Raw genomic sequence first — 12,495 nt, 5'->3', positions numbered from 1 at the left:
CTGCCCTAGGCATGCCACACTCTGACACAATCAGGGTCTCTGGCCTTGCATGAATCTGTTTTTGGAGCAGTTGATGAATGAGTTTCCTGGCCGGTGAAACCCCGGGGATATCTCTATCTGATCCTCACGTTTTCCCGGTCTGCTGTCTCTCTTGCCACGGTGCCGGAGGTCACACTGTGTGGAGCTCGCAGCTTCGGCACTGGGCAATTGAAGTTGCAAGGTGTTCTGGTTTTCTCGTTCTCACTTCTCTCATTTGACGTGTGAAATACCCGGCGGTGTTCTCCAGGGACTACCTCGCCGTTCTTTGTGCGTGTGACTTGGCGGGGAGAGGCGGCCAGGCAGCTCACCGGGGCGCCGCGTCATTGCTACCAGCTGATGTCCGCGCATTTCCTTGAACCATGAAGACTTCACGAGAAACTCGTGGGGGTCGGGAGGAGGGAAAGGCAGGGTTTTGCGCCTCACTTCTTGACCGATGGTCATCGTGGAGCTTCTCTGGACCGTCCGACGGGATGTCCTGGTGGCGTGCAGGCCTGGCGCATTTTCTTAAGATGGCAGACCCGACGTGGTCCTGTAGAGAAACTCGGACCGCTTTGGAACCGGAAATGCTAGAGAAAATGAAGTCAACGTATTGGCTGACTCGAATTGTAAGTGCTCACCGACACACACCCATGGACGGTATACCTGGGCAGCAAGCTATTCCCGAGTCCGTACGCTGAGGTGAAAAACGTGTAGACCTACTTCTGTGGTTCTTCAGCTTTGGTGGGATGCCGCTCTGCTTTTCATTCTTCCAGCCTATAAACAGTTCCCGTTGAGGAGTGACCTCGTCCTCGCAGTCCAGCGCTCTTTCCTTTTCGACGTACATCCACTTCCTTTGGTCTCCCTGACACGCACGACGATAAAACACATCTCTTCTTTCCTGAGATTTCTAGTAGATTCGCCGATGAAAAAATTCGTCCCTCGGTTTTTGGACTCTTTGGATCACACCACAGACTGAAGAGGTGGGAATCGAATGGCCTCACGTTAGCAGGAGACCGAGTGAACACGGAGCCCGACGAACGTCTTCGCGGCGCCTCCCCCAGGTCATTTTCCTATTCTCTTCGAGCGTTTCCTTGTTTGGTGCGGTACTACAGCGAGGGTCTCCAGTTCCGCCATCCCGGGGGCCCGAATAGGTTGCCCACTTTTCCATGTGTCCGGTGCACAAGGAACTGTTCCTTTGTCCACATATCGGCAACTTGCTATGGCCGCGATGAGCTGTCTGCGTGCTCACTGGTTTGTGTTTTGCCGAATGAGGTATCGGACAGTGTTTCCTGCCCTTCGCGCTACCCTTTTGATGATGGCATGTCTCCGTACCTGGTGCGCGTCGCACAATGCCGGCAGGTTTTTCTTCGGGCGCTCTGCTTCGTCTACTTCGTTGCTTTCCTTGTCGCATTCAACCAGGTGAGATTTCCTTCCACTGCTTCGTACGTGGCAAATCGTTTTCATGCGTCGGACGAAGCTTTGTCGTTTCTCGTTTTGTTCGGCCGGGAGCCTCTGAGTGGTCCACCGGATTCGCGAATGCAGCAGTCAATTTCACGCTCTTCTTTGTCGCAATCCTCGCTGTTTCAACGTTTCCGAGAATGGCTGTCTTTCCGCTACTTTTCTGAGTTCTTGCTTCGATTTCCTTCCGTACAGGCGCAAGGGCTTGTCGGATCAGATGGCATTCTTCCGGCCCAGGCCTACGTCACGAACGTCACAAGAGCGATGGCCGGAGAAGACGCCTGGGACAAAATTAAAGCCTTCCCGTCCCTGTTTCTCGTTCTGCCCGCCAATGACTTCTGGATACACTGTCTCCCGTTTCTAGGTGCGTTGCCGACGGCTTGCCTCTTGCCTGCGTCTCCGTCTTTGACAGGTTCGGGAAGTGATGCGTGGGTCACCACGCATTTGAAGCCTCTTGCCTTGACCTCCCGAGTGTTTTTTGCCTTCTCCGTGTCGCGTTTCCCTCTCAGGCCTGCTTCTCTCTTTGGTCACGGCCGTACTCGGTGGGGGCAATGGCTTCGTCATGCTGTTCCTCTGGATTCTCTACCACAGCGTGAACAGCATTGGCCAGGACTGGTATTCTTTCGGCTGGGAGAGTCAACTCCTTGAGATCGGCTTTCTCTCCATTTGGCTCTTCCCCTTCTGGAGTTGCTCGCGCCTCCCTGCCTCGTGGCCGACGCCAAAGATCTGCGTGTGGGGAAACCGCTGGCTGATGTTTCGGCTCATGCTGGGGGCCGGGCTGATCAAACTGCGCGGCGACAGCTCCTGGACCGATCTCACGGCTCTCGACTACCACTACGAGACCATGCCGGTTCCCAATCCCTTTTCGTGGTATATGCACAACCAGTCGCACGCTGCGCACGCTTTTCAGACGATTGTGAACCACATCGTTGAATGCGTCTTCTGCTTCCTGCTCATTGTCCCGTTCCGCCAGTGCCGCCTGTTTGGTGGTGTCACACAAATCCTCTTCCAGGCGGCAATCATTTTCTCGGGGAACTTCTCGTTCCTCAACCATCTGACGATCGTGCCGGCTATTATGGCATTCGATGACAAGTTCCTGACTTGCCTCTTCCCTTCCAAAACCCTTGAAAGACTGCGCCCGCTTCTTCAGGGTTGCCCAGGGGCTTGGTCTCTGCCGAAACACCAGGCCTGGCCTCTCGATTCCGTTTCAGGACACAAGGAAGGCAACCAAGGGGTCGGCGCCGGGAAAGACCCCGAGAGTGCTGCGCTCCTCAACGACGGCGGTGAGTTCATAATCCTACGAGAACGTTGACGGTGCCGCCTAGTGTGTTTTTCTCAAGTCGATCTCACGGATACGATGCAGGAACCTCAACATACAATCGGTGACTGAGCAGCTTCCAACAACCGACGTTCCATTTTTGGGCAGAAGAATCCGGCTCAGCTGTTTCGGATCACTCCCCGTCGCGCCCGGCGTTTCACCCAGTGCAATTCTTGGTTTCCTCAGGAGAGCTAGAAAAGGACAGAGGGACCGTGGCCTGCATAAGGAAGTGGGGGGAACGTGCTTTGCCCCCGTCTATGAACGCACTTGGATTATGATGCCAGCAGACACATACGCATATACTTATATATCTATGTATATTTGCACATGCGCGATCATGATGTGTACAGGAAGCCTCTTCTTCATCGGTATGGGTACCTCGTGGCGTTTCGTGCTGCGGAGGGCAATCTTGCTGAATCTTTTTGTGCAAGAGCAATTTCATGCAGAAATGTCATCACATCCACGTGCACACGCACGTGGGTTTGGGGGGAAATTACAGGTGGTTTTCACTTTTTTATCGCAATGCGTTATGTGGTTTTTTCCCAGAGGGTCGGCCGGACTGGTCCCTCGACATTGACGATTCAAGCCAAGCGCCGCCGCGCACATGCTGCTGCTGGTATTCGCCAAAGCTACAGCGGTTCTTCCGTTCGTTTCCACGCGTCATTTTCCCGCCTCGTGCGCGAGACCAGATGAAGCAAGATTTGGAGGAATCCTGGAGGAAGATGCTGCTCGAATGCGTCGCCGCAGGAGGAGCGTTTACGCTGATGGCTATGGCGACTACGTCCGGATCTCCTTCTCTGTTGAATATGATGGGCACCCTTCTCTTGTGCCTTCTGCTTGCGGCGTCTTCCCACCTCTACACCAAAACAATCACGTCGAATGTCTTTGCCGAGTTAGTTCTTCTTGTGGCGTCTCTGTGGAGTGCCGTTTCGCTTTACAAGCACGGACCCTCACCGTTACGCTTGTGGCTCATGATCTTCCTCTTTTCCATTCTTATTGCATTCTCTTACAAAACCCTTCAAAACGCGGTTTTGATCTATAGAGTTCACGTGGAGCTCCTCCTTCTTATTATTATTATCAGTTTGTCTATTCCCGTTGTAGCCAACCTCCTGTCTCCAAACCAGGTACGTCTTACGATGTGATGCCACACACTCCCGTCTTCCGAGAGGCATCACGTTTGAGGGCTGGAGAATGTCGTTTTTGCGGCAGCAAGAAGAAACACAATTAAACTCGGCAAACAGTTGTGCACGGCCACGGGCACATTCTTTCACATGCCGGTTCCCAGAACACTTCATTGCCGCTGTGTGTCTTGAGGGCCTGGCCTTGCATTTCTTTACAAGTCGCCGCACCATTTCTCGGTCCCCGAGTCTCTGTAAATGCCCACATCGAGAATAAGTGCATAAATGTACATGCATGCATATATCTGTATCGGCGTATGTGAATTTACACGCCAAAGGGACAACGCATCTCCATGTGTATCAGAAGGCGCCCACATGCCTCTTTCTACGTTTTGGCGCTGGTTTGGCTCGAATACGTAAATTGTTACGTTATCTGTCGTGACTTAGAAAAGGCGAAACCAGGTTGCATATGCTTTCACGTCCTTCAAACATTTCGGCCTCATGTTTTTCAGGTCATGAACTCGAATACGGACCATCCCTTCAACATCATAAATACATACGGAGCGTTCGGCTCTGTCACCAGGGTAACTGCTTTTTCATGCCTCGAAGCTGAATAGTATCCGTTAAGCTGGCATGTAGGGAGATGGGGCGTTGCACAGCGACTGTTTAGGATGGTTATTTTTCGATGGGGGCTGCCTGGCACCGGCCAGCATTTTGGTCTTCGCCAATTTCTGGTTATTTGATATTCGCTCAGTGTCCACCATGGATGAGGAAAGACTCCGGAACGTAGAAATACCTGTTCCATTGAGAAACTCATCTTTAACTCTTTTTTCCTTCCAGGAACGTTGGGAGCTCATCGTACAAGGAACAGACGATCTGACTCCGGTAAGTCTCTCTATTTCCAGGAGCAGACGTTCGAAAGGTTGCCATTCGATGGAGAGCACGAGTGCCGACGTATCGCAGTTCCTTCGAAAAGTGTCTCGCCAACCAAGGGCGGCCACGGAAGACACCGGCGACGCATTCGGGATACATGCAAAGGTCCACTTTCTCTCGATTCCGTTTTGGAGGGTTTGCTTGTATCTGACTGTTTTGCGAAAGTTTTCACCGCCGTTTTGCACCTTACTGCATACAGTCGAACCGTTTGGCCCTAGGCGTAAGTGATGCTTTAAACCTCCGTTTCTGCTTGCGCTTGGTTTCCTATGGTTAGCGGTATCAAATGCCTTTCCGCGCCTTCGAAAACTGTGTTTTCCAGGACGAAAACAGCACTTGGATGAACTACGAATTCAAGTGCAAGCCCGGTGACGTGAACCGCCGCCCGTGCCTCATCGCGCCGTATCACTACCGCCTAGATTGGCTGATGGTACGTATCGTTGCGGAGGGAAGGAAAGCGCTGTTTGCAGGTCCTTGACGCTGACAAGAAAATCCGAAGACTCCCGTATGCTTTTCAGGTTCTCGTTGCCAGTTAGCGATCTCGATTTCCTTCGTCACGAACGGCCAAGAAACAGACCCAGCCTTAGCTCTTAAAAGGCCTTTAAATTCAGGCAAATGGTTCATACAGCTTCAGTACAGTGTTTGCCAGAAGAAACAAGAGAATGGCCTTTTTGCAATCCCAGGCGGGGCGCTGAGAAGAAACTCACGTGTGCCAAGCGCTTTTTTCTGTATGACGATGTCTCCTTGCCTGTCTCTACAGTGGTTCGTGCCCATGGACGGTGCGGAGATGGCATTCGGTCGGCATCCATGGTTCCCACGTTTTCTCGCCAAGCTTCTTCAAGTACGACAGACACCGCTTGGAGAGAAAACCCACGACTCGAAAGCCGCAGGTTTAGTTGATTGTGGTACACACACATGTATACATAAAGAAATATATATATATATATATATATATATAAGCATGGGCATATGAGTGCAGCTGCGTTGATGTCGTGCTCTTTGATCAGTTTTGATAAGTGTTTGAAGGACCCGGTGAACGACGAGAAAGGTGGACGCACCACCGTGCGTGTATGGCAGTGTCCGGATATACGTCTGCAGACGTGGGGGCACGTAGGAGATGGACAAGGGGAATCTGTGGACTGCTTCGCGCCAGGTTGGGAATGTGCACGCGCCAGGCAGACGACTTTCGTTGGCGGAATGGTATGTGTCGGTCCTACGAGGCGAAGGCGAATGTGCGACTCAGTGGATTGTTTTGTGTGTCAGAATTCTCCGAGCGTGACCAGTCTTTTAGCGGCTAATCCATTCAAAAATAAAGACCCTCCTACAGCCGTCCGGGTGCTTAAGACGCTGTACCGGTTCACCAAGAGACCTGCGTTCGGGTCCGGTAAGTTGGGTGTTCTGCCCCTGGGTGGGTACAGGAGTCTGCCCTAAAGCTGATATTATGATAAAAAAAAATTATGCGTGCGTTAAGAAAGGCTGCACGCAGTTTATTCAGACAACCGGATCCAGACGAACGAGGTCCGGTGCTCGATCATAGCAACTTGAAGGCTTTCGCACCTGGCTGGGTCGGCGTTCTCCCCGTTTAGCTGCAACGTGTATCTTTCCATCCCTAGGGCGCTGTCACAGAAGCGGAATAGAACAAACAACTCTCGACTCCAGGCCACTGAAGTCAGTGTGCTGGAGAAATTATACGCATAACCATTGCGACGACTACCGAACAGCGTTTCAGACGTCGTGCGACAGCACGCAGTTTTTTCTGATTATTGTTCTGTCCCATCGCACACTCAGGCCCATGGTGGGAAGTTGTGCCGCAGTCGACAACGGTGTACGTGGCCCCCAGCGATGTGCCTGACGCGGATAAGCATTTGGAGCAGATGCTGGTGCTGAAGATGGGACAGGAGCGGAAGGCGGAAGCCGAGCGGCTCAGAAAAGAAGAGGAGGAGCTCAAAGAGGAGCAGAGGAAGGCTCGGGAAAGGGCCGAGGCAGAGAGAAAGGCGGAAGAAGCGAAGAGAAAGAAAGCGGAAGAGGAGCGAGCGAAGAGGGAGTTGGAAGAGAAGAAACGCCAAGAAGAGGAGGAGGCGCTGCGGAAGAAGGAGGAAGAAGAAATGAGAAAACAGGAAGAGGAACAGCGAAAAAAAGACGAGGCGGAAGCAAAGGCAAGAGCGGCGGCTGAGGAGGAGCGAAAGAAGAAAGAAGAAGAAATGGCACGTCTACAGGAGGAGCAGGAAGCCGAGAGGCAGCGCGTGGCTGAAGATGAAGAAAGGAAGAAAAAAGAAGCCCAGAGAAAGGCGGAAGAAGAAGCAGCGAAGCTGCGCGAAGAGGAAGCACGGAAGCGAGACGAAGAAGCTGCTAAGCTGGCAGAACAGAGGGAGTCCCTTCGACGTGCCGAACAGAAGGACCAGCAAGCAAAGCAGAAACTGACGGAATCAGCTGAAAAGGCGCAAAACCAGAAGAAAATACAAGCTGTCGCTCAGAAAGAAGGGAAATCCCAAATGTCTGCCCCGGGTATCGAATCTGCGCAGGGAGGAGTCCCGCTACGAGCAGCGGCCCTGTTCACCCGGCAGAAAAGAGCAAAACTGAACCAGGTTCACTGAGAAGGGACAACCGGGGGTAGGGCGGCCTGTAAGGGACGAAGGGGCCGTCAATAGTTTTTTGAGCCTCCAACTGTATTGCCGGCTGGCCTATAGTGCCGTCCAGGAGTCCGAAACAATTGGGAAGCGGCACGCGCTGCGATTCGCAGCACCAGAAGCACATCATTTTTGGCAGCACACTCTCGAGTTTTCGTAGAGCTTGATGTTCTCGAGGGAGTCTGACCGCTAGCTCCGGAAATGCTACCCAGGACCGAGGAAAGAGCCGTACGCAGGTCTCCCTTGGAAATGCAGGGTGTAAGCCTGGCGTGCAGAGCAGAACACAAGCACCAGGCAGATTTCATGGGGTTTTAGGCGGATGAGAACTAAGGTATTTGGTCGAAAACTTCATTTTTTAAGTCTCCGTTGGGGAGGGGGAGCCTTGGCAAAGGCTCCACTTGTGACAGAAACCTAACGCGGAGAGCGGACCCACAACGAGATGCTCAGATTAAAGAGCTTCGTGTGAGATCTGTGACCAGGTCCAACCAGCAAGTGATAGAAGACTGCTGCATAGCAGCGCGCAGTTCGAAGATGTGGCTGCTAGCCGATGAAAAAAAGAGCGTCTGATCGTCGCTCACCCGAGAACATTATTTTCTCAGAATTCTTGCGTTCCGAATTCAGAAAGGCAGCGGTGGTAGCTTGCTACGAAGATCCGGCTTAGCCTCTTTTCGCCTAGCTTTGTACACAAGTGAGAGTTCTGTGGTGTCGGTATGGCTGTAGCTCTGTCTAGGGGACTTTTCGCCGCCCACCAAGACTTCCACACACGCAACAGGCATATATTTGAAAGCAATACTGCCCAGTCGTTTGTACGTGAGTTCATCAGGATGTGTTTCCTTGAAATCATTGGACACACATGCAACACACTAAAACGGTCGCACACTGTAGTCCTCCCGTTGCACTGGCCTGAAGCGAAACACAAACCGGCGTCGCAGCCGATCGAGTGGGTTGGTGCTAGCAGTGTATTACTGGAATCTGGCTACAGACTGCCACGGGAATAGAGGGAACACGTTAGTTCTGAGTTGATATTTAGCATCTACCGTTAGATTGAGGTTGTTTGCTGCGAAGACTTTGCCCGTAAACTCGCCTGACAAGGATTCTCAAGATACAAGAAGATACAAGGACTGTTCTGCCGCCTCACCTCTTCTGTGTCGAGTGCCTTTCGCAGCTCTTACACACTCAAAACAAAACGTATGCTAGGGTCTTGGCGAAGGCTCTGAAGCCACGTGATGCTGCACGCAATTTTAGAGAGTTACCGGATTTGGATTGTTGCACTCGGTCACAAGAACTTCTACCGGTTCCATAGTGTAGTGGTTAGCACCCTGGACTTTGAATCCAGTAACCCGGGTTCGAGTCCCGGTGGGACCTTTGCTACTGGAAGTTGAGTTGTCTTTTCGAGGGTTGTGGTGCCGAATGAAATGAGGTGATAGTCACTCTGGTTCCGTTGTGTAACTCACAAGACGGTAGTGCGGTCATGGGTTCATATGTGCGCGTAATTGCATGAGATTAAAATCGTGGCTCACGTGAAAATCTGTTTGGACTGGCAGACGCCTGTTCACTACCTATCATCGACAACAGATTCGACGGATACATCACGAGGAAACTTCGCTTCTCTACTACGCATGCAGTTTATCCCTGTCACGTTCGTGTATGTTGCCGAGAAATCGTCGCTGTCGTTTCTTAGATGAGCCAGGCGTGTACCACAGGATGTTCGAAGGTATATGGAACACCCCAGAAATTCCGTCGTGCGAAGCTTCGGCGGCAGAGTATTCTTGACCTCGGAGGCCCCCAGCGCCGGTGCTCCACGTAACAATCGCTGAATGCAAACGTCAAAAAACACACTGGAAGGTGCGAGGACGTCCTGGTGGACGCCGTGACGACCGGCCTCAGCAGCAGCAAAGCAGCCTCTTTTCGAGCGCCCTTGAACCAAAGCGCCACGTTCGTTCACGTGATTGAGCACTAAAAACCATGTAGGGAGTATCATTTGTATCATTCTTTTGTGTGACCCTCATCAGGAGTGAGCGATCTTTCCTCCATGTCGCCACTGTGGACTACACCAGCACGGAACGGTGGTATCGAATAGCAGAACATGACTCGCTTCGCCTGCTGGGTCCAAAACACCCGCGCGTGTCGGTTTTTCACACACGATACACAGAACGATCGAGCATTGCAGAAAGGGTGTAACATGTGTTTAGCCCACATGCCGGTCTGGCGCCTCGCGACACCAAACGCAGGCCGCGAAACCCCCGAGTGTTTTTCACGGGTGTTCTGCTTTTTCCCTAGAAACTCCGTACTTTCGGCACGCCGGGCATGTGACTGATTCAACTGTGCTGCGGAGAAAAGCAACAGGCAGTCTGCCGTTCGAGAATGTGTCACTAAATTCTTAACCTCGGCGCGCTGCCGCGACTGCTCTGTTCCCCCTGAGTTGATCGCGCCTTCGTGTGCCATCCAGAAGCTTCTTGTCTACAGGAGAAGCAGAAAGTCGAAACAGAGTCACAAAGGTAAACTGCCTTCCCTCCCCTTCCACATTTTCTGCTCCGAACGCATGCTTTTCTGTGGCGTTTCGTAGTTCTTTCACACGTGCTTTGGACCGTGGCTCCCGAGGCGAGACTCCCCGGCCGTTTCCCCCTCTGTCGAGTGACTAGCCGGCCCGCTCAATCTAGCCCCGTCCCTTTGTTGCAGCGGAGAGACGGAGAGGATGCGTGGAAGCTCTCTTTTCCAAAAGGCATGTAAACCCGCACTGGAGGCTGTTTTCCCGATTTTTATTATCCGCTTCATGTTTAGAGATACGGTCGTGTGACCGGCATATTTTCACTGACTGGCCTTCTTCCTTTGGACGCGCCGGGGGTGCGTATGCAAGGAGGAGGAAACCCGCATCCCTTGTGCGCTTCGCTGTGCGTCTGTCAATTTTCCTCGTCTCGTTCGTTTCTTCCATGTTTCCTGCTCTTCCCCAACAAATACAGCAGACGGCCATGCGTTTTCTCATTCTTTTGGACGCATGATCTACCGAGGGAAGAATCTGCCGATCAGAGGAGAAAACATGTGCGCAGCCACACGGCGCCTCTTTTTGTTTCCCGGGTGCCGGCAGGGAAAATCGATTTGGCAGCAGAGAAATGCTTTTGGTCGGGTGAACCAGACAGCAGAGAGTTCGTGCTTCTTTCCAGAGGCTTTCGCCTTTGGGACTAGGGACGATTTGACTACTCGTCTGTATCGTGCCTTTTCTTCTTGCTTCTTTCCCGTTCTTGGTCCTTGGGCTTCATGCCAGTTTGGGGGCTGCATCCTGCGAACTGCGCGCGCCTCCGCTTGATCATCTGCCATACTCGTCTGCCAGGCGTCGACAAAGGCATTGCCTGGAAATCTGCTAGGAAGTCGAACAGGGTACTGGGGCCAAATTTTTTGCAGTCTGGCAGCTTTAAAGGCAACGGTGATCCTCTGTATGCCGGTCTATCGCTCCTTTCTCCCTTGTCACCAGCTGGTAAAACGCCCGTCGCGGCGACCACGCGTCACCCTTCCGCGGGTTCTCCGTCGTTCCTGTATTCGAGTTATCACGCCTTTCTTTGCAAGTGCACGTTCTCTTCCGTGTTCGTAGGGGTTCTTTGTTCCACGACACGCATGCACCCGCACCGTTTCCCCCTTTTGGGCCATGCCCGTCTCTCCTCTCCGTGGCCTGTCCGCGTCCTGCCGCTTCGCCGGTGACGGAGAATCTCGCGGCTTTCCGTTGTGTCGCGCCTGGGATGTAACCACAGGCCGTTTTGTTCCCAGACTTCTAAGCTCAATGCTCTCTCTTGGAAACTCGCTCTCTCGATAGGCCGTGCGGGGCCGGGGTGTCCGTCTGCCTCCCTCGACGGGAGGTTACTCTGGAGGTCCTCCCGCCGTCTTTTGAGGTATTTGAGAAGCTGTGCGGGTGTCCAATTTTCCTGCGCTGGCCGGATCCCCATCTCTGGCGTTTTTGTCGTCTCGGATTTTCCCGTATCGTTTGTCAACGCGTTTGCCTCCTACGGGCTGCCTCGTGTTTGTGGCCAGCGTTCGCCTCGTCTCTCTCCCGGCTTTGTCACTGAAGCACATTTTAACAGAACGCAAAAAAGGGACACGTGTCGACACACTTGTGGAGAGGCGCGCCGCCCTCGTCCCCGCCTTCCTTTCCTCTGCCTTCTCCATGAAGAATCCTTTCGACAGGAACAGGGCCAAGAGAGAGCGAGCGGTCTCAGCCAGCCCCGCCTCGACGCGCCCTGTGCCTGATCCTAAGCTGTTTGAAGAGAACTGCAGAGAGGAAAGAGCGATTCGCGTATGATAGTTCTCCACTGTGGAGACCACGTTATGAAACGCAAGGAAGATCCGTTTCTCGTGAAACAGCGCCCCACGTCTCCTGAACCCAGAAGCTGTCTCCGTCTTCGGCACTTGCTTTTTCTGCTCTGTAGATCGGTCGACGCCCGACTGCAGGGGTATACACATGTACACAGGTGTGCTATTTACACCTCTATGCATCTATAGCGCTCGCTGGATTGGCTGTTATCGGCCCAATATATCCTGCGCTCCTCTTCAGGTATACGGACTCGCCCCTCCGGGATCGAAGTGTTTCCATGTGCGACTTTTTGTGTAAACTAGGTGTGTACCGGATTTCTCGCATGCGTGCGGGCTACAGGTTACTTGTCAGCATTTGATGCGTCGTGGAAAAACGCGTCTTGCGTTCCCTCCATTTCGTTCCCACATTGATGTTTTTTGTTCGGAGAGACGGGTTGCTCCCGATCTCGTCGAGTCGTTGTCCTGAACTAGGCACCCACGTTTGACAGGCTTCTTTCTGAGGAACCTCGAGGCACACGTTTCTCGTAACTGTTCTGCCTGTGTACATATTTCCGGTCCTGCGTCGTGCCAAGCGCCGTCTGGCCTCGTTCCTCACGCGAGGTGTATTCAGGTGAAAGTCGTTCGGCCCCAGTTGACAAGAGGTGCTCTCACGCACGAACGACTCGTGCGTTTCCAGGGTGACGGGAATGGCCACCGAAGCGTGCCCGTGCAGCGTCTCCATACTGTC

General features: G+C 52.9%; 1 protein-coding gene and 1 non-coding gene across 2 annotated transcripts; both read left to right on the top strand.

Moving 5' to 3' along the window:
- Positions 1-548: 548 nt before the first annotated feature.
- Positions 549-7,436, top strand: NCLIV_057950 (uncharacterized protein; the record flags this gene model as incomplete). The annotated part of the gene is made up of 10 exons (XM_003885351.1): positions 549-644; positions 1,378-1,437; positions 1,672-1,840; positions 1,986-2,759; positions 3,341-3,918; positions 4,753-4,797; positions 5,165-5,272; positions 5,603-5,683; positions 6,106-6,226; positions 6,631-7,436. 10 exons carry the CDS (start codon positions 549-551, stop codon positions 7,434-7,436), a joined length of 2,838 nt encoding a protein of 945 aa, XP_003885400.1.
- Positions 7,437-8,762: 1,326 nt separating this feature from the next.
- NCLIV_t130009 lies at positions 8,763-8,834 on the top strand. Its single transcript has one exon. It is a non-coding gene; the product is annotated as a tRNA-Gln (tRNA).
- Positions 8,835-12,495: the final 3,661 nt, after the last annotated feature.

Source organism: Neospora caninum, chromosome XI (assembly GCF_000208865.1).
Source record: "Neospora caninum Liverpool complete genome, chromosome XI".
In the NCBI taxonomy this organism is placed as follows: domain Eukaryota; phylum Apicomplexa; class Conoidasida; order Eucoccidiorida; family Sarcocystidae; genus Neospora; species Neospora caninum.
Note: the sequence above shows the minus strand (reverse complement) of the source record. Positions and strands in the feature narration are given on the sequence as shown.